We start from the raw sequence: 19,898 nt of genomic DNA, 5'->3' as shown, positions 1-19,898 counted from the left end.
TATATCGATCCCGAAATATATGAGGCGCAACCTAAATACTTGCCACCGGCGCTATGTACCGTTATGGCCCTGTTTAGATTTCAAGTTTAATCCCATAAAAAAACACTCGTTACTTTACTAATAAATTTTGATCTTTTTTTCGATATTAGTAAATTCATTATCGAATTCAACTTTTACAAATGAAAGAATGTCTGGAAAATAAATTTTACAAAGTTTAATATATTTATCTCATCGCCTTTATTATAAAAACATTAATTAACCGTCGATACAAATGGTGTTGTTTTGCGTAATCGAATCGATTTTTGTATATAAAGCATTTGTGTTGTTTTTGTTTCACACTGTTCTTTAATTATTGACTCCAACCACCATCTTTTATGGATATCTTTTGCTATTTCTATTGAATTGCCTATAAAATAAATCAATTAATTATATTATAAAAACTAGCTGTTACCCGCCCGCTTTGCTGGGCAACATCCCCACTTGCACCCCTCCCTCCACATTTCCTTGCGTTGGATAACAGTTTTGTAATGTACACGTCATGCTCTTTTATTTGATACCCCACTTAGGTATATTTGTAAATATTCGATATTTCCTTCCAACTTTCTCGCTACAACTTTCTACCCACCGAAGGTAAAAAAAATTTCTAAATGTAATTTAAAACATTCTGACCAAGTTTTGAACTATTAAAAGCCATAATTTAAAAATATGAATTTTTTAGTCATGAACACCCCCGCAACCCCCCTTGTGGGTAGAATTTCGTAAAATCCGTTCTTAGCTGACCTCTACTTGGCAAAAGGAATATTCCTGCCAAATTTCAAGTCTCTAGGTCTTATAGTTCCAGAGATATCGTGATGAGTGACTATCTATATATATCTATAGAAAGTCTCCTATATATATAAGACTAGCTGGGAACTACCCGCTTTGCTGGGCAACATCCCCACTTGCACCCCTCCCTCCACATTTCCTTGCGTTGGATAACAGTTTTGTAATGTACACGTCATGCTCTTTTATTTGATATCCCACTTAAGTATATTTGTAAATATTCGATAATTCCTTCCCACTTTCTCGCTACACCTTTCTACCCTCCGAAGGTTAAAAAAATCTTCTAAATGTAATTTAAAACATTCTGACCAAGTTTTGAACTATTAAAAGCCATAATTGAAAAATATGAATTTTTTATTCATGAACACCCCCGCAACCCCCCTTGTGGGTGGAATTTCGTAAAATCCGTTCTTAGCTGACCTCTACTTGGCAAAAGGAATATTCCTGCCAAATTTCAAGTCTCTAGGTCTTATAGTTCCAGAGATATCGTGATGAGTGACTATCTATCTATATCTATAGAAAGTCTCCTATATATATAAGATATACTGTAATTTATATCTAGCTTACATTGGTCAATAAATTTAGACGCGCGTTAACTTTGCTGATTCCTCACCCAATGTAAAATAATAACTAAAACACTTTACATCAAAAGTTTATATAAATATATTTCGTAAAATTTCACTTAAAAATTCAATAGAAATGTAAGTTATGGTTATTGTATTTTAGATTAATTAAAAAGTAAATTTTGTCAGTCGCATTTATATGAGACAGGTTCTTTCATAGGCAGTCTAACGTTAAATTAATCTTCGCCCCTCTACCTTTTCAATCGCTAAGTCAATCAAATATGAAAAAATTACCGGATTTTTTTCCCGAGAACGCTTTTTAGTTGAAATTTTATCTTGAAAAATACCTAATTATCAATATTATACATAGAAATTTTTAAAGAACTGCTTCTTCAGTCAATCTTTTGAATATATTGCTATAATAATTCAATTCAACTCAGTTAGCTTGGGTTCAGTTGAACAAGAATACGGATTGAGTCGATTAACCATTATTTTTTGTTCATGTAGATTCTGGTAAGGTATGAACGTTTTTTATACAAGGACTTTTGTTTCATTTTTATTTAACTTATTGTACACTCTTCGAATAACCTTAATAATTAATTATATTGGAGAGCTTTATCATGTTTTTATGGTATAATTAATTACACACGAAATATTGATAAATTACTTAATACAAAAAAACAGTAAGAAAATACTAACCTCTTGGCTCAGTTGAATATACTTTTCGACTAAATGTAAATGGTTGTTCAACTTCCTTAAAAACTTTACTTTTTAGAGCAGCTTCATTAAATTTAATCCCAGTTATTAAAGATGTATTCATACCTTTTAAGAATAATTCCCAACGGGGTTTAAAAACATCTGACACGATACCTTTAAACAAAAATAATGTATTAAATAACAGAAATATTATAAATTTGTATCAATAATATTAATAATTTTTGTATTTTTGTTCATTTTACCCGCCCATTGTTTGTTAGCATAGTCATCTATTTCACCATTTGGTCCCCATAATGTAATTTGATTGCGTGCGTTGTATTCAAATTGACCAGGATATGCCTGGAATAATTATCGTGTCATGTTAAACATATATTTTTTATGTTAAAACTATTTTTTACTTAAATGCTAAAACTATTTGTTCAAAACATGAAATCGAATAATAACCATTAAGAGAAATTCAATTTATTTTTTTATTGGTTTATCGCTGCAGATGTACCTCACGTGAAGCTCATCAGTCAAAGCTCTTATCATAATTATGTTTATACAAATAGTGTGCTATAAAAGTTTTCATTTTTGTTTATCACAAACATTGTTTTTACTAACAAAAAAACTAATCCATAAAAACCAAGTTTTTATCACAATTCGTTTCTTTGATTAAGTCGCCACGAATCTGCCTGCAAAGTTTCAGCTCGATTGCATCACGTGAAAAGTGTAAAAAATCAATCCAAAGCTTTTGCGGCAGGCAAGCAAACGAGCAGACACTACGAGTTAAAAGAAAGGGAGTAAAAATACTATTCTTCAATAACCTGAGCTGGAAGAAATCTGTACAGAGTTACCACCTCTCCGTAGAAACTGGGAATTTTTCTGGAATGTCGTGCATCTAATTTCAGCGCAGAAAAGATTTTAGTCTATTTGAATTTTACATGAATCTTTCTATAAGAAGGTTTTCTTGCAAATTTCGGAGACCACAACTTTACTTAAAATTTGGCAAGACATAACTACCTCGTATTTTTCACCCAATTTTTTAGCCATTTCCAACCAATTTCCAAGTAAAAAGTTTTTATTTGAATTTAATAATTTTTCCACGTCATCAAATATATTTAAATACACTCCAACTATGCGCCTAGGAGAAAAAATTACTATTAAAAGCTTAAAATAGAAACAAAAATAAAAATAAATAAATTTTCTTACTGAAATTCATGAGTATCTCTCTTTTTAAAAGCTCGAATAAATTGATTGTAATATTGATCAGCCAATATTTGCAATGCTTGCCTTGTAAAATCAACGATATCGTATTGGTATGCTTCACTAGCTGGCAAGATATCTGCAGCAGTGACAAATTCATCCCAGGCTTCGAAAAATTCACATACGTCATACCAATACTGACAAATAAAAAAGGATTAATAAAAATTCTTAGAAGAATCAGAAAAGGCCTTAGTAATGCTACCCCGGCATTGGATTAGTATCTTCAATTCAACTCAACGATAGAATGTTACTAGGGAATATTGATGAGCAAATGCCAGTGCTCTTCCATACTTGCCAGTGCTCTTCCATACTTGCGACGGCATGCATAATCGATTTGGCCTTACAGAATATCTCCCAAATTCCAAACGTTTGTCTGATGATCAAAATGTCCACACTCACGACGTTTAAATAAAGATACATACCCATGTTTGTATTCTGGTGCTTGGTCTTAGATTATAAACATATTTCCCATGAAGTCGAATTGTACCATTGTAGTTATAGATTCCATTCTTGAAGACTTGCCAAGCCTTATTGGTGTGTGCCTCAATTTGTCCATATCGTCTACCAATATAGTCTGTAATCCATTCAGTTAAATTCACTGGATTTGGTCGCCAAAACATATCAATCATAAAATCATATACAACATAATTTTGAAGTATTCCTTCGGGTGTTAAGCCTGAACCAATCATTGTAGTACCATTGTAAGTCCTAGCATCAAAAATTCCCTATAATAAAAGAGAAAAAAAAACAATTGTGCCAAAATAAAAAAAGCAAATACAATGGGCCCTATTTTTCATATGATTTTTTCTATTAAGATTCAATGATAAAACTGTCGAATCCGAATAATAGAAATTCCTTTTAGAATCCCCAATTCAGATCTTAGATTCGGAGCAAAATTGTCAACTAATATATGTCTATGAAATAATTTACCTTATTTATGTTTGGAATTGATCCCAAATTTCCTTGAGTGCCGCCAAAATTATGTAACATACACCAAATAAAATAATGACCAAAATATTTATCGATTAATTTATACTGTGGAAGTTGCTCTGCCATTAAATCCAATATCAAAAGACTACCCTAAAAGTTTACAACAACAAATTTATTTCAATTTGAAATTAAAAAATTTCTAAAATTCTCACAATTGGTATTTCAGATAAGAACGCTTTAATTCTAGGCTTGCTCCAATACAATGGTTCATGAACAATAAACCAATTTTGTAAAATCCTGTAGGAAATTTTGGTTTGAAGTATTGTAAATTTCATTGTTTATTACATAAAGTAATTTGTATCATTACCAGATTGCATTCTGATCAGCGGATAACATTGTTGCAAATATTCTTTCTCCAAACGATGCTAAATATGTTTCATTTATTGTACTGGGCACCAATTCGTTAAACGGATCACAGGCATATACATGATTGGTCCCAAATTCTGCGATTGTCTAAAACATTTTTAATATTTTACTAACGTTATAAAACTTCCGGTGCATTAACTACATGTGTCTCCTAATTTTAATTTAAGAACTTTTGATTTTTTTCACTACTTCTACGAAATTTGGTGGTTTTAGCCACAGGTACAGGGTAGCCACGAGTTACGGTAGCTACGGGAGCTGAATTCCTCACGGGTCAAGCTAGTTATTATTATTATTATATTCATAGCAAGTTGCTGACCGAAACCATAAGATTTTACCCTACCAAATATTATTTATTATACATAATTATTATACAAATATTATTTATACATATATTACATATTGTCTATCGCATCTATAGAAATTTTCACTTCTATAATATAACCAGCTTGGAATTTCCCTGAAGCAAGAGTGATATTCGGAGAGCACTCTATGAAGATACAGTTAGTATAGAATGTGACAAATTGGTACAAATATTTTGAATTTGAATGTACATAGGTAAATAATCCAACAAGTAGCTTCTCTCCCAATGAAAATATCATCATTCACATATATAAATTCTTTATTTACATGGCGTGTGCATGTTTATAGCCACAGTGTATTACAGGAATGAATTTTTAATGCATCTAATGCTTACCTATATGTAAGTAAACTTGTAATAAATTTATGTTGCTACCATTCTACATACATAGTTTAGTCAAAGATCAATTCCCAAATGTTTTTCTATTTTATACAATGTTTCAGAAAAAATTTATGTACTTTTGCCAATATCATTCCTTTTTTTTAACGTAAGGATGTACGAGCGCCAAGATAATTTTGGATAAGAGCTTGATTTTTTTGTATATAAAGTTGGACTAAGTCTAAATCAAATTTTAGGGGGAGTTGGATTTCTCCAAAACTAGTCGGAGGAAATTAAGAAAAGAATTTATTTAAATTAAAGTTGAAACCTTAATGAATTACTATAAACAAAAAAAAAAACCCGTTGTACCCGACTAATCAAGGGTGTATGAGCACGAAAGTGAGATCACAAATTAAAAAAAATATATATTTTCAATTTTGATGGTGAAATTATGTTAAACATGCCGAAAAGTGAGAATAAAACTTTTCGATATCTGGATTGATAATTTTGTTTAATTATTTAGCTTTCGATATTTTGAAAAGGAAGGCAGATATTGCAAAATTTTATTCTTATTTTTTGTCTACATTCATGAAATTATAACAAAATTCACAATCAAAGTTAAAAATAAGGTAAAAATAATTTCACTACAAGTCTAAACTTACCTTGGTGCTCGTACTACCTTACAAAATTTGATTAAATGTGTGGCATGTTAACTTTTAGTCCAATTGCGAATAAAGGGTAAATCAGGCTTTGGACCATAGCTACCTAGTCTTTATTCTTATTTACATAATCGATTAAATAAATTGAAGCGTCAATTACCGTTACCAAGCAGGAAAAATCGGTTAGATAAGAATTTTCGTTCATGAAGGTTAAAAAGCAAACGCTGTTAAACGTATTCTTAATACAAACCTCTTCCATGTACAATTTACCAATAATTTTGAACAATGGATCCGTTGGATCTAATAAATATGGACAGCAATATTTATCTTCAAATGAATTCCATTTAGATGCTAAAACCATGTTTGAATTTGGATAAAGACTACAAAAAATAACATTTACTTTTTTTATCCTAGTTATTAGTAAATTAAAAATCTTACTTTTTAAAAGCTCTTGGAACATGCCCAGCAAATGCTGATAATACAGGAGTCATTCCTAATGATCTCATTAGCTTTAATATTTGTTTTTGTAATGCAATGGTTGCATTATGCCATGAATCAGTTAATGGTCCACCGAAACCACGAATATTACCCATTCGTTCCCTAAAAAGGAATTCGAAGAAAATCAATAAATTAAATTAATTATTACTTTTTATTTTTCGTATAACGTTCTAATTTTATTTTTAGATAATTAAATAACCATTTGAAAGTATGAAATGTATTTGAAATCGTTCGGGAATTAATTTCGTGCTAGTTTTCTTATAACGACCGTCTCTCGTGAATCTAGTTAACAGTTATTTAATATCAGTCAATATAGTTTATGTAATTACTATAGATATACTTCTCGATAACATACCACGCAAAAAAACCTGGACCAGTAAAATGTTCATCGATCTCATTATCAGTTAAGTTGAAATATTTACGATAAACACGTTCCCAAATTGCTTCTTGTGCAGTAAATGCTAAAGGTAAATTGATACCGTTTAATGCCATCCAATAAATATGTTTTTCCCATTGGGTCCAATCCCACCATGCGAATGTATAACTCGATGTGCAAACATTTTGATAATAGCGAAAGCTGAAATAAAAATATTGTGTATAAGAGAAAGATTTCATGTAGCGTAGCATCAAATGATATCAGTCATCAGTGATTGAAGATCAATTTTTCTAATTTTTATAACTTCTTTGGGTTGAAAAATTCAAAAATAAAACAATAATTTTTTCTAAAACAAGATTCTAAAAGCTTTTAACATGAAATTGTCGTGTTAGGCAAATGTAACTCTCCATTTGAAAATATTTTACGTTAATCTAGTACCAATCATAGCAATATTCTGTGTATAGGTATGTTGGCGCCCTGCTGTTAAGGATACATTTTTTATCCTTTTTAGGGCGATGAATTTAATGAAAGCTATTCTGGATGGAGAAAGCTATATCAAAATGGAGGGTTTTTGGGTCTCGTTGGTGTTAATATCTTTTATGATGAATTTTTCTACGTTAAATCGAATGGAACGCCTTAATTTGATCGAAGAGTCAGTAATTCACAAGTTAAAAAAAATTCTTCTAGTTACTACCCTTACCCATTGTGGAAATTTTAAGGATAGTCTTTATTGGTGTGTTTTTTTTTTTTGAATCGAATGGAATTAATGGAGCTAGTTCACGAATTATATAAAAATTAAGGGTACTTTGGATACTACTGTATCTTACTTTGAAAATTTCTTAATCTTAAGGCCTTTTTTACGCTGAATTCAATGGAACCGACTCCAAAGATGATATGTGTTAAAGAACTAGAAATGCGTGGTGTGATTAACAAATTACATTAAAATTAATAGCGTTTTGGTCCAGGTCTAAGGTATTAGGCGGAGAGGTTTTGTACAATAAACCGTTATCAAAGCTTACAGACATTCATGTTGCTCCCATATGATGAAATAACATTTAATCATATTTTCAAATACTATATGTATACCACTAATTCGAATTACATCTAGGCATATAACTATCACGAGTATGACAGAGTACATGGGTTAAGCATCTAAGTAAGAGGTATTACTGATGTTATATGAAATGGCAAAAGTTACTTGTATCGTGGCTTCGATGTCTTTTAAGTTATACGACAGTTCTTCTGTTGTGTGCCTGTAGAGAGTGGGGGCCAACACATTTATATAATACCTCTCACTTAGATTCATTGCTCAAGGCATGTATTCTGTCATACTCGTGATATTTATATGCCTAGATGTAAATCGAACTAGTGGTATATATAATTAAAGTACCTCTAATAATTATAGTGAAATAATTATTATGTTTATCCATATTGTATAAATAGATTAAGTATTTGTTTGTGTGTAAAATATGTATAATTTATACAAAAATAAGCCATCCTTATTTCCTTCCTTCCCGTCTGTCTGGTCAGATAATAATGAAAAGAAATTATACCATTTTACTGTTCCGTACACTAAAAACGGAATAATTATGGAAACTTACGTTGTCTGAAAGTTATGCATATTTTTCTCAGCAATTTTTCGCGCAGATAATTGTAATTCAGTAGAGTATGTGGGTAATATTAGCGCAAATAATTCTTTTAACATATCATGCCCCAAATAGTCAATTTAATTATTGAATTTAATGATTGAATGCAGAGTTTATGAGATATCGCAATATTTTTATGGATTTTTAGTCCGTATTTCAAAAACTATTCGACCAGTCATCAAATGAATTTTTGTACTTTTTGGGTCAAATTTACCTTATATACTGAGTTTTATCGAAATTGGAGATAAAAAAAAATTCTCGATTTTTTGCAAATTTTTCAATTAAGGGACCCCTTTGAAAAAATCAAAAAAATCGGGAACAAAATTTGTGTTTTGGAATTCATGGATGCAAAAAGTATAAAAAACAGTTTAATTTAATGATTGGATCTATATAAAGTTACAATGCCAGCGAGTATCATAGGCCAAACTTTATTATCAAAAAAGTTATAATCAATAAAATTGTGAACAAAAAGGAGGATAAGTGAGAGCCATAACATGATAGTCTTTGTTTTTAATGGAGAAATTGACCAACAAAGCGGGTGGGTATCTGCTAATTTTAATACAAAAAAATAAAAAAATCGACCTCATTTCACGATTAAACTAGATTAGACATTCGGACAGAAACCACGGAATAGCTCCTAATTCTATATGAAGAAAATCTCGTAGTCAATGTGCCTTATTGGTAAAGAAGGTATTATCAACGTGATTTTTTCCGATTGTTTAATCGTAGCGTTTTAATGCTAGAAAGAAAGATGCGTATTAACAGCTTTGGTAGGTTGTTTAACCCATTCAAATATCCGCATAAAGGTTCCAAAACAAATACGTACCTATATAAGTTTGGATGGTGTTTTATTTACCTGCTATATTTATACATAATACAGTTCCTTGCTCCACATATGTTATCTAGCTAAATAAGTTCTTTTTCTAACAGATCACAAATAATTAACAAAGACAACAAGCATATTAAATGATTTATAAATGTAACAGGAAAATGGATAACATTAATTGGATTAAAAATGTCTGTAAACTTTTCCTATATCAAACGAATAACATTCACATAATATTACAGTCACGTTCTTAAACAGAAAATTGTATCTAAAATTATTAAGTGACATACCGGTCATTGGCTTCTATTCGAATATCAACATTCGGTAAAGTTTCTGGTAATGGCAATTGTTTTATTTCCCATGCTACTTGACAATTACAAAAGAACTTTAAGTAATGATTAAATCCCCAAGCTGCAGCTACACCACTATTTCCTTCAATGTTTACTGTACCATTATCGTCAAGTTTTCTCAACTAGAAAAAAAAATTATAAAAAATGAATAAATAAATAAATGCAAAATTTTTTAACAATAGAAAGAAAATTATAATTTAAGGTTGTTCGAGTTGTATACGTCTATTAGATAAATTGTTAGAAATAAAATTTCGACAAGACTATATGAGATCAGTAGATACCGAAATCAGTTTATCCAAATATCGACGTGAAAATTTGGTGTATATTTTATTGAAAAAACTCCTTAAAAATTTCAAAAAAGATCACTTAAAACTTATGACAATCAGATGTGAATTAGTTTTGCTCTATTGCAAATAAAATTTTCCCAATTTTATAAACCAAGTATGTGCAATTCTGCTAAAGAGTAATATTTTTAAAAATAAAGAAAACGATTTTTTTTACAAGAGAATGTAAAAACCTAAACAAGTGAAACTCACGAGATTTAAAAAATCCCCCAACAAATTGTTCGGGTACGGAACCCTAAACTCGCACTTGAAACACATCTAAGAACACTCCATATTGAATTACCGTTTTCCTTAGAGGCTTCTCCAAACTGAACCTATTTTGAGGATCATCGCTTTGTTTTTTAGTTGTTTCGGGTACGGATCCCAAAATAAAAATACTCTTCATTAAATTACCTTTCAAACAAACAAAAAAACAAAAACTAAATAGGTTCAGTCGTTTAGGCGCTAAGATTCCACAGGCAGACAGACACACACACACACACACACATAGCCGTCAAACTTATAACACCCCTTTTTTTGTTTCGGGGGTTAAAAAAATTCTTTTTTTAGCACACATCAATCGTTTAATTTGTATCTTATGCCAAGAAAATCACGAAAAAAATTGTTAAGTCTAGAGTTTTCTTACTAATTCTGTGTAATTTTGAAATTTTTTATCAAATTCGCTATTTTTGATCAAAATTGGTTATAAAAATCAATGAAATTTTTTAAATTTAATCTTAACTATAAAATTTTCAAGTTCGTGTAATAGCAAATTACTTGTAATTTGAATAAATGTAAATGTTGGCATTTAAAATTGATGTACTAGGAAATGATTTCTAATTTGAATAAATGAAAATTTTTGTAATTTAAAATTTAATAATTAAATAAATGCACTACACGTGTGAAAATTCAATAAAAGAATTCAAATTTTAATAAAGACATTTAAAATGTTTTTTGCACAAAATTAATGTAGATTGAATAACCTTAAATAAAAGGACTTACAATGAAAACATCACGTCCATCAGATGTTCTCAAAGCAGCATTAACATTAACAACAAAGGAATCAGCTCGGTCTGGTATTAATTGTTGTATCAGACGTTTTACAGTCTGTTCTTGAATGTCTTCAGGCACTTTGGTTTGTAATTGATTAAATACATTTGTCGTATCTAAAAATAGAAAATTGATTTTCCGTATAGTAAGAGATAAAATGGTTTTCAATTTGATGTGAGCAAAATATTTAATATTGTTTTCAATTTTTTGTTTTGACGAGGAAAAACAAGAAATTACGACTTTCATAAGAAAAAAAGTTTCATTCAGAAAATCGCACTTATTTCATATACTTAGTTATTTTATTAAATTAAGAAACGAATTGCCATATAGTTTCAACTTTTGTAGTAGCAGTCAAATCGAAGAAAGAAGCCTTTTAGCAAAGACATTTTCAAAGCTGACCATTGTTAAAAACAATATTTTGTAACTTTTCTCTATAGTCGAATATTTTACATATAAGATCAAGATTTCATCTTGATTTTCGAATCTTCGATTCAGCGACATAAAACAAATATAAAATGAACTAAATTAACCTAACGTTAATTCGAACTACATTCCTATTCTACAGTTACTGTCATCAGTTCCAGAGTGACTGAGATTTTTTTCCCATGTTATTTATTCAATTTGGATAGCTCCGAAAAATGCGTATGTATAACTGTAGATTATGAAGGCTATATTTTCCTATGATCGAAACGATAAAAATTTCGCTTTATAAGGGCTGATCACAGCTTTCATTGTAACATACGTTTTAGAAATAAATTTGGCTTCTTCAACGAGCTTGACAACACCCGTGCGCGTAAACGCGTAAAATTAAATCCACCTTTAAATATATCAACGCATATATAGCCTATTATGTCCATAAATTTTTACTTATTTTGCTATGAAAAAATTGCTAAAAACCTCATCAAACTCCAAAAATATGTATTCTATATTTATTATTAAAGAGTCTTTTAAATGAAAAAATTTTTTTTTTAAATTATTACTTACCTGCACCGATGCAGATGTTTACAACACATGCAACTGTTACAACAATAGATAAACGTAATAACTGCAACATAATATTTTACTAGCCTTCAATCGGCAGTCGGGTAAAATAAAATTATGAATGAAGTTTATAAATGTTTTTATACGAATCAACAAAAAAAAAACAACTATTATAATTTATCACAATGAACTTTGTCCTTTCTTTTTCACTTACATCTTTTCATCAATTATTATTTATCTTTTATAAGAATAATAGGATTCAAATCTAATATAATTTGAGTACACTCAAATTAAATTGAAATAATAAAAGAAATTATTTTAATCAGCTGAATGTATAAAAATTATTTCGTTGTTTATTGAATATGAATTAACAATAATGTTGATTATTGAATAAAAACTTATAGCATTTGTTATATTGTAAGATCTTATTAACAGGTATTATTGCTTGAAATTGCGATATATAAACAAATATTGCTTGAGTATGTTTTGTTCCATAGATGGTAAAAATGTTCACTATATCAATACTTATAATTAAGTTAGGCAAAACATTTTATATAATTTCAATAAAATATCACCAAATTCATCAAAAGTCGGATCTACAACGCCAAGATATCGTATACCTGATGATAACCAGGAATGAATTTTATTACACAACGCGAGGACGTAGGAAAGAATAAATAAGAGATTGTGTATTGTCTGTGAAAACAGACAATAGAATAGAACAGAGACTAAGAAAAATTAATTCCGAAAAGCAACCTAGCTTATCGAACTGCCGTCAACAACATAGTTTTTTACAGCTAAATTAAATACATTAGAAATTAATTAATGACAATTCTCGGAAACTTTGTAAAAAAGTAGTTAATGTAGATTGTAGACTATTTGAAGTAGCCGTCGACAAGAGTTGCCTTGGAACTTTCCTTTTCTTCTTGGGATAGGGGATTGGACTAAATTTTCTTTATCACTTCAGATGATGAATTCCCACTTCTCGAATAGAAAAGTGAAGTTGGTTTATAAAAATATTTACTAGTATGCAAGATATGAACATTTAAAATTCTTAATTAAACATAGAGGAAGATACCCACTAGTGACGTCATACGTGGGTATCGCCATAGAGATTACATATAAAATTTGCTAAAAGAAGATGGGCAAGCTTTGAATGAAAACTTTGAATGCTTACAACTTTTTCGTTTTAAATCAATTTTAATTTCATTTTTAAATTTTGCCGTGGTATCAAGTTTAGTTTTACATTTTTAAAGGTATATATAATATGGCCAATTCGACATCAGGGTTATCCCATATTGTTATTCAAAATTTGTATACATATGTCTGTTGAAATTTAGATGAAACGATGTGAGTGGACCAATTTTCTAGCTTCATTCCTTTGAAAGCTAGTAGAACATGTTTATAGATCTAGAAGGAATGCCTAAAAAATTTCTAAGTAGGCTTGAAATTGGCATTTATTTTAATTTGTTGAAGTTAATTATTTATTTGTTTAATTTTCGAAAAAAATTTACGAGTGGCAGTTATCGCAAAGATATAGAGGAGATTTTGGTAGAATGATAGAAGTATATGAAAATGAATATAGTCAAACCAGTAAAACTGAGCTTTTCAAATATCATGCAGAGAGCAGTAATTACTAGTACCTACTCTAAAAATATATCGGTAAATATTAATGGTTTAAATCTAGTGTTTGTTGAATCGTCTATTGACAGATAGCGTTTGTTATAAACGGCGCATTGTTTTTTAACTGAATCCAGAGCCGTAACGAGGGTACAAGGCGCCGGTGGCAAGTATTTATGTTGCGCCTTATATATATATTGGAATCGGCTCTAACTATTTTGATGAAAATTCATATTAGTATTTAACATAAGAGTAAAAGCAAAATGGGGGAGAGTCGCCATAATCATTTTACCATTAAAAGATTCTGTACATTTAATTGATAAACGTTTAAAATTTATTCAATGATAGAATATCAAATTAAAGTATTGATTTCTCTCTACGTTTCCGACCAAAACAAGGAACTCATTTTTCTTCTAAATGATACTGGGGTATTTTGCATTACCCACCACTGATTAACCACCAAAATCGAAATTTTGTTGATAATAAATAAAGTAAATAACACAGAGTAATACAAACAAAATTAGATTAAAATTGTATTACCTATTAATATATTCGCTGTTCATTAAAAAGTATCAACAAGTACCATATTGGCAATTTTGATAAACCAAGTATGTAATCCTACTAAATTTGGGTCATACTTTTCATATTTGTGATCGAAATTAACCTAGCTCTAATAGGCTTTAATAATTTTGAGTCCTGGACCCGGAATATAGCATATAAATGATAGCTAGCGGAAAACTAGCATCGCAGCTGAAAAGAATGACCCAAAACTAGTGGGTTTCAAAAAAAAATCCAATTAGATCGGATCAAATTTGCCTGTGTTATCAAAAAAATCGAATTTTTTAACTTAATGACGTCATTAGAATCCAAAAAGTTAATTTTGCTCTATCACATTCAAATTTTAATCAATTTTGATAAACCAAGTATGTAATCCTACTAAATTTGTGTCATACTTTTCAAATTTGAGATCAAAATTAACCTAGCACGAATAGGTTTCAAGAATGAGGAGTCCTGGTTCCGGAATTAAGCACATTAATGATAGCTAAGGAAAAATTGGCATCACAGCTGAAAAGAATGACCCAAAATTAGTGGGTTTCAAAAAAAATTCCAATATGATCGGATCAAATTTGCCTGTGTTATCAAAAAAATCGAACTTTTTAACTTGATGACGTCATCAGAATCCAAAAATTTTAATTTTGCTCTATTACATTCAAATTTTATCCAATTTTGATAAACCAAGTATGGAATCCTACTAAATTTGGGTCATATTTTTCATATTTGTGATCAAAATTATCATAGCTATAATAACTTTTTGTTTTACGTATAAAACATACGTTTTGTTTTCCGCCTCTATTTCTTATGCGCCGGTGACAGGTGCCTCTTTTTCTTTGCTTTTGGTAGAAAAACATGTAAAACATAGTTTGCACGGTTCATTTCCTTTATTATTAAAATATTAATTAACAATCGATACATATGGTGTTAGTCGGTACATACATTGTTCTTTAAACCTTGAATCCAACCACCATCTTTTATGGATAATTTTTGCTATTTCTATTGAATTGCCTGCAAATCAATTAATTAATTATAGTTAATATGAAAGTATATTTGATTTATTTCTGTGGTAATTCTGAAAGTCGTCAGAAAGTGGACTTCAATCATTGTACCTATACTAAATATTGATAAAAACAAATAAGGAGGAAATACTAACCTTTTGGATCAGTCGGATATAATTTTCGGCTAAATGTAAATGGTTGTTCAACTTCTTTGAAAACTTTACTTTTTTGGGCAGCTTCATTAAATTTAGTTCCAGTTATTAAAGATGTATTCATACCTTCTAAGAAAACTTCCCAACGGGGTTTAAAAAAATCGGACACGATACCTTTTAACAAAAATAATGTGAGTAATAAAAATTGTAATTTGTAAGAATAATATCAATGACTTTAATTTTCAGTTTACCGGCCCATTGTTTGTTGGCATAGTCATCTATTTCACCATTTGGTCCCCATAATGTAATTTGATTACGTGCATTGTATTCAAATTGACCCGGATATGCCTGGAAAAATCGTAAATAGTGTCATAAACAAAATAATATTATTTAGTTAAAGTGAAAAGCATCATGAAAGTTTAGATGAGCACATAATTAACACGTCACAAGAGTCAGAACATTGGCTGGGGGTCAGAACAAATGTTGATGCCTCTATTCTAAACAAATTTTCAATGAGATATTTATAAGCTGTGCTACTACTTACCTCGTATTTTTCACCCAATTTTTTAGCCATTTCTAACCAATTTCCAAGTAAAAAGTTTTTATTGGAATTTAATAATTTCTCCACGTCGTCAAATATATTTAAATATAATTTAACAGTGCGCCTAAGATAATAAAAATCACGTAAAAATTATAAACTAATAAGAAACAATAATATAAAAATTTTCTTACTGGAATTCATCAATATCTTTATTTTTAAAGGCTCGAATTAGTTCATTATAGTATTCATCGGCTAAAATTTGCAATGCTTGTCTTGAAAAATCAACTATGTCGTATTGGAATGCTTCACTCTCTGATAATGTATCTGCAGCATTAACAAATTCATCCCAAGCTTCGAAAAATTCACATACGTCATACCAATACTAACAAATTAAAAATGAAAATTGTAAAAAGCCTTGAGTAATGATATCCTCCTAGGACCAATGTTTCAGACTCTATGGAATGCTAACGTGATGTAGTTTCCCAGCGATGGAGGATTGTGAGAAAAGAAGAAATATATATAAAATATCGGCACAAGTGAAAGATACCATCAATTAAGGATCGAGAAGATAATATTGAATAGATTTACGATACTCTACTTCCTCCCACCATATTATCGAGAGAATATTATCGAGAAATTCCCCACACAGCTCTGGCGCGCGCGTTTTTAACTGTACGGTTAACCACATTACAAAATTGTTTTGCTAGTGAAGAAACGTTACCAATTAAAACGAATCAAGTTGAATGTTTACTTTCATTCATTAGTCATAATTGTTGAAACATTGGCCTAGTTGTCAGAGGTAGTAATTTCAATGCTCTAGAGATAGTAACCGATGGTTGTAGTTTGGTACTTGGTTTTATATTGTAAACATATGCGCCATGCAGATGAACTGTACCAGTGTAGTTATAAATTCCAGCCTTTAGAATTTGCCAGGCGTTATTACTATGTTGTTCAATTTGGCCATATCGTCTACCAATATATTCTGTAAACCATTCAGATAAATTAACTGAATTCGGTCGCCAAAACATATCAACCATAAAATCATATACAACATAATTTTGAAGTATTCCTTCGGGTGTTAAACCCGCGCCAATCATTGTGGAACCATTGTAGGTCCTTGCATCAAAAATTCCCTGTTATAAATGAAAAATAGATTCAATTTTGAAGAAAATTAAAAATTAACGAATATTAAAATGCATTTTACAATCAAAACAAGCCTCGTACTTAACATAGTTTCATCCAATGTCTAATTTACCTTATTAATATTTGGAATCGATCCAAAATTTCCTAAAGTACCACCAAAATTATGTAACATACACCAAATAAAATAATGTCCAAAATAATTATCCATTAATTTATACTGTGGAAATAACTCTGACATTAAATCCAATATTAAAAGACTACCCTAAAAATTTCCAAAAAAAATTTAACATTTTTAACTCAAACCATAAATTCTAAAATTCTTACAATTGGTATTTTTGATAAGAATGCTTTAATTCTAGACTTGCTCCAATATTGTGGTGCATTAACCATAAACCAACCTTGTAAAACCCTGTAAATTTTGATTTGATATACTGCAAACGATTATTTAACGTATGTAGGATTTTATATCATTACCAGACCGCATCCTGATCAGCGGATAACATAGTACCAAATATTCTTTCTCCAAATGATTCCAAATATGTTTCATTTGTTGTACTGGGTGTCAATTCATTAAATGGATCACAAGCATATACATGATCTGTACCAAATTCTGCAATTGTCTAAAACATATTTAATAAAATGCATACCAAGCTTCAATATTTTTAAGCGTTACAAACTTGGGACTAAACTCAGCATATCTTGATATATATTACATATATACAGGGTATAAAAATAACAAATCTAGCCGGGAACCAGCAACGAATCGGGGTACAAGATGTTCCGTGAAAGTGACTAATTTTTTGAATACAATTGAATTTATAAATATTTGAGCGTAATAGGAGAATTTAAAAAAGTGCATTTAATATTTTCGACGCAATATAAATTTCTTATACCAACCTCTTCTACGTACAATTTACCAATAACTTTAAACAATGGATCCGTTGGATCCAATAAATATGGACAGCAATATTTATCTTCAAATGAATTCCATCTAGAGGCTAAAACCATATTTGAACTTGGAAACAGACTACAAAAAATAGCATTAGCTTTTTTATTAACTACTAATGAATTTAAAAGCTTACTTTTTAAAAGCTCTTGGAACATGCCCAGCAAATGCTGTTAAAACAGGAATCATTCCTAATGATCTCATGAGTTCTAATATTTGTTTTTGTAATGCAATTGTTGCATTATGCCATGAATTAGTTAATGGTCCTCCGAAACCACGCATATTACCCATCCGTTCCCTAAAAAAATTGACATCTTTTATTTCCAACGTGCCCTAGTCGAATACAAAAAGTAAGAAAATGTTTAAAAAAACTTTTTTTTTAAATAATTCAAAATTCACTGTTTTAATACTAAATATAGATATTTTTCGATACGAACCATGCAAAAAATCCAGGTCCAGTAAAATGTTCATCGATATCATTGTCAGTTAAGTTGAAATATTTACGATAAACGCGATCCCAAATGGCTTCTTGTGCAGTAAATGCTAAAGGTAAATTGATACCGTTTAATGCCATCCAATAAATATGTTTTTCCCATTGGGTCCAATCCCACCATGCAAATGTATAACTTGATGTGCAAACATTTTGGTAGTAACGGAACCTAAAATAAATTCATTGTGGATGAAAAAAATACAAAAGTTCTTCGAAAATAATATTCAGTGAAAGAACATTACACTCAGAGTAAAAATGGTTAGATATTAAATAGTAAGTTTTATTTGCAACAACTTTGGTTGTTATAAATTTCAATTTAAAAATTAGGTAATCTAGAAATTTTATATTTTACATCGTATTGAGAAACTTTTCTGATATCAAGTGAGTGGCTGAATGTTGTTATCACGTTCTACAACAGAAAACTGTTTCTCAAATTATGTGACATACCGATCATTGGCTTTTATTCGAATATCAACATTTGGTAAAGTTTTCGGTAATGATAATTGTTCTGTTTCCCATGCTACTTGACAATTACAAAAGAACTTTAAGTAATGATTGAATCCCCAAGCTGCGGCTACACCACTACTTCCTTCAATATTTACCGTACCATTATCGTCAAGTTTTTTCAACTAAAACGAAAATTTAAATGAAAAATGTTTAAACAATAGAAAGAAAACAGATTATCGTTATAAAAAAAGGACTTACAATGAAAACATCACGTCCATCAGGTGTTCTCAAAGCAGCATTAACATTCACAACAAAGGAATCGGCTCGGTCTGGTATTAATTGTTGTATCAGACGTTTTACAGTCTGTGCTTGAATGTCTTCTGGCACTTTTGTTTGTAATTGATTAAATACATTTATCGTTTCTAAAAATGAAAAATTATTTTCCGAAATAACATAAAATTTTTTTCAGTTAGATTATTGGGTGTCAGCTAGACATTTGAATTTTAAATTGTTTGCCTTTTTTTAACGCAAAAAATTTCGTAAGGAATAAAATTCCCTTAGGCAAAAGCGAATTCACACAAACAGTTCAAAATACAACAGGGCATTCAAACAGTTTTGTACTATTTTAAAAAAGTGAAACTGATCAGACGAGCCAGCATCCCAAAAAAAAATACAATCCAAGATTTGTCACACCATATAAAACTTCAAAAATATGTCTACATTTTTAAAATATCATTAAATAAATCATATACAAATTGTATAAATAAATTATATAAAAATTTAACTTACCGCCTGCGCCGGTACAGAAGTTTACAGTCTCAATTATTACAATAAAGGATACACTTAATAACTGCAACATTATCTCACAAACCTTTTATCGGCAAATTGCAGAGATTTAATAATCAAAATTATAAAAAG

General features: G+C 29.9%; 2 protein-coding genes across 2 annotated transcripts; both read right to left on the bottom strand.

Moving 5' to 3' along the window:
• Positions 1–218: 218 nt before the first annotated feature.
• LOC123297770 (alpha-N-acetylglucosaminidase-like) lies at positions 219–12,191 on the bottom strand. The gene is made up of 15 exons (XM_044879544.1): positions 12,092–12,191; positions 11,060–11,223; positions 9,675–9,856; positions 6,892–7,113; positions 6,477–6,638; positions 6,289–6,418; positions 4,645–4,790; positions 4,490–4,574; positions 4,278–4,427; positions 3,770–4,072; positions 3,294–3,484; positions 3,105–3,225; positions 2,345–2,441; positions 2,085–2,255; positions 219–406 (listed from the first exon to the last, which is right to left on the bottom strand). The coding sequence occupies exons 1-15, from the start codon at positions 12,159–12,161 to the stop codon at positions 252–254; spliced, it is 2,349 nt and encodes a 782-aa protein (XP_044735479.1). The 5' UTR covers positions 12,162–12,191; the 3' UTR covers positions 219–251.
• Positions 12,192–15,125: 2,934 nt separating this feature from the next.
• Positions 15,126–19,898, bottom strand: LOC123297771 (alpha-N-acetylglucosaminidase-like). Its single transcript, XM_044879545.1, has 15 exons — positions 19,770–19,898; positions 19,239–19,402; positions 18,981–19,162; positions 18,481–18,702; positions 18,180–18,341; positions 17,995–18,124; positions 17,572–17,717; positions 17,422–17,506; positions 17,210–17,359; positions 16,785–17,087; positions 16,146–16,336; positions 15,958–16,078; positions 15,665–15,761; positions 15,417–15,587; positions 15,126–15,271 (listed from the first exon to the last, which is right to left on the bottom strand). Exons 1-15 carry the CDS (start codon positions 19,837–19,839, stop codon positions 15,162–15,164), a joined length of 2,304 nt encoding a protein of 767 aa, XP_044735480.1. The 5' UTR covers positions 19,840–19,898; the 3' UTR covers positions 15,126–15,161.

The sequence above is a fragment of the Chrysoperla carnea genome, chromosome 4 (genome assembly GCF_905475395.1).
Source record: "Chrysoperla carnea chromosome 4, inChrCarn1.1, whole genome shotgun sequence".
Lineage (NCBI taxonomy): Eukaryota > Metazoa > Arthropoda > Insecta > Neuroptera > Chrysopidae > Chrysoperla > Chrysoperla carnea.
This window is presented reverse-complemented; position numbering and strand designations above follow the sequence as displayed.

Excerpts from the sequence above, each read along its gene's own strand:
- LOC123297771 (XM_044879545.1), bottom strand. The coding sequence starts at position 19,839 with ATGTTGCAGTTATTAAGTGTATCCTTTATTGTAATAATTGAGACTGTA. Across the intron at positions 18,125-18,179 it reads GTTCCAAGAGCTTTTAAAAA|TCTGTTTCCAAGTTCAAATA; the intron begins GTAAGCTTTTAA and ends TATTTTTTGTAG. Across the intron at positions 17,507-17,571 it reads GCTGATCAGGATGCGGTCTG|GGTTTTACAAGGTTGGTTTA; the intron begins GTAATGATATAA and ends CAAAATTTACAG.
- LOC123297770 (XM_044879544.1), bottom strand. The coding sequence starts at position 12,161 with ATGTTGCAGTTATTACGTTTATCTATTGTTGTAACAGTTGCATGTGTT. Across the intron at positions 11,224-12,091 it reads AAACATCTGCATCGGTGCAG|ATACGACAAATGTATTTAAT; the intron begins GTAAGTAATAAT and ends TTCTATTTTTAG. Across the intron at positions 3,485-3,769 it reads GCACCAGAATACAAACATGG|TATTGGTATGACGTATGTGA; the intron begins GTATGTATCTTT and ends TTTATTTGTCAG.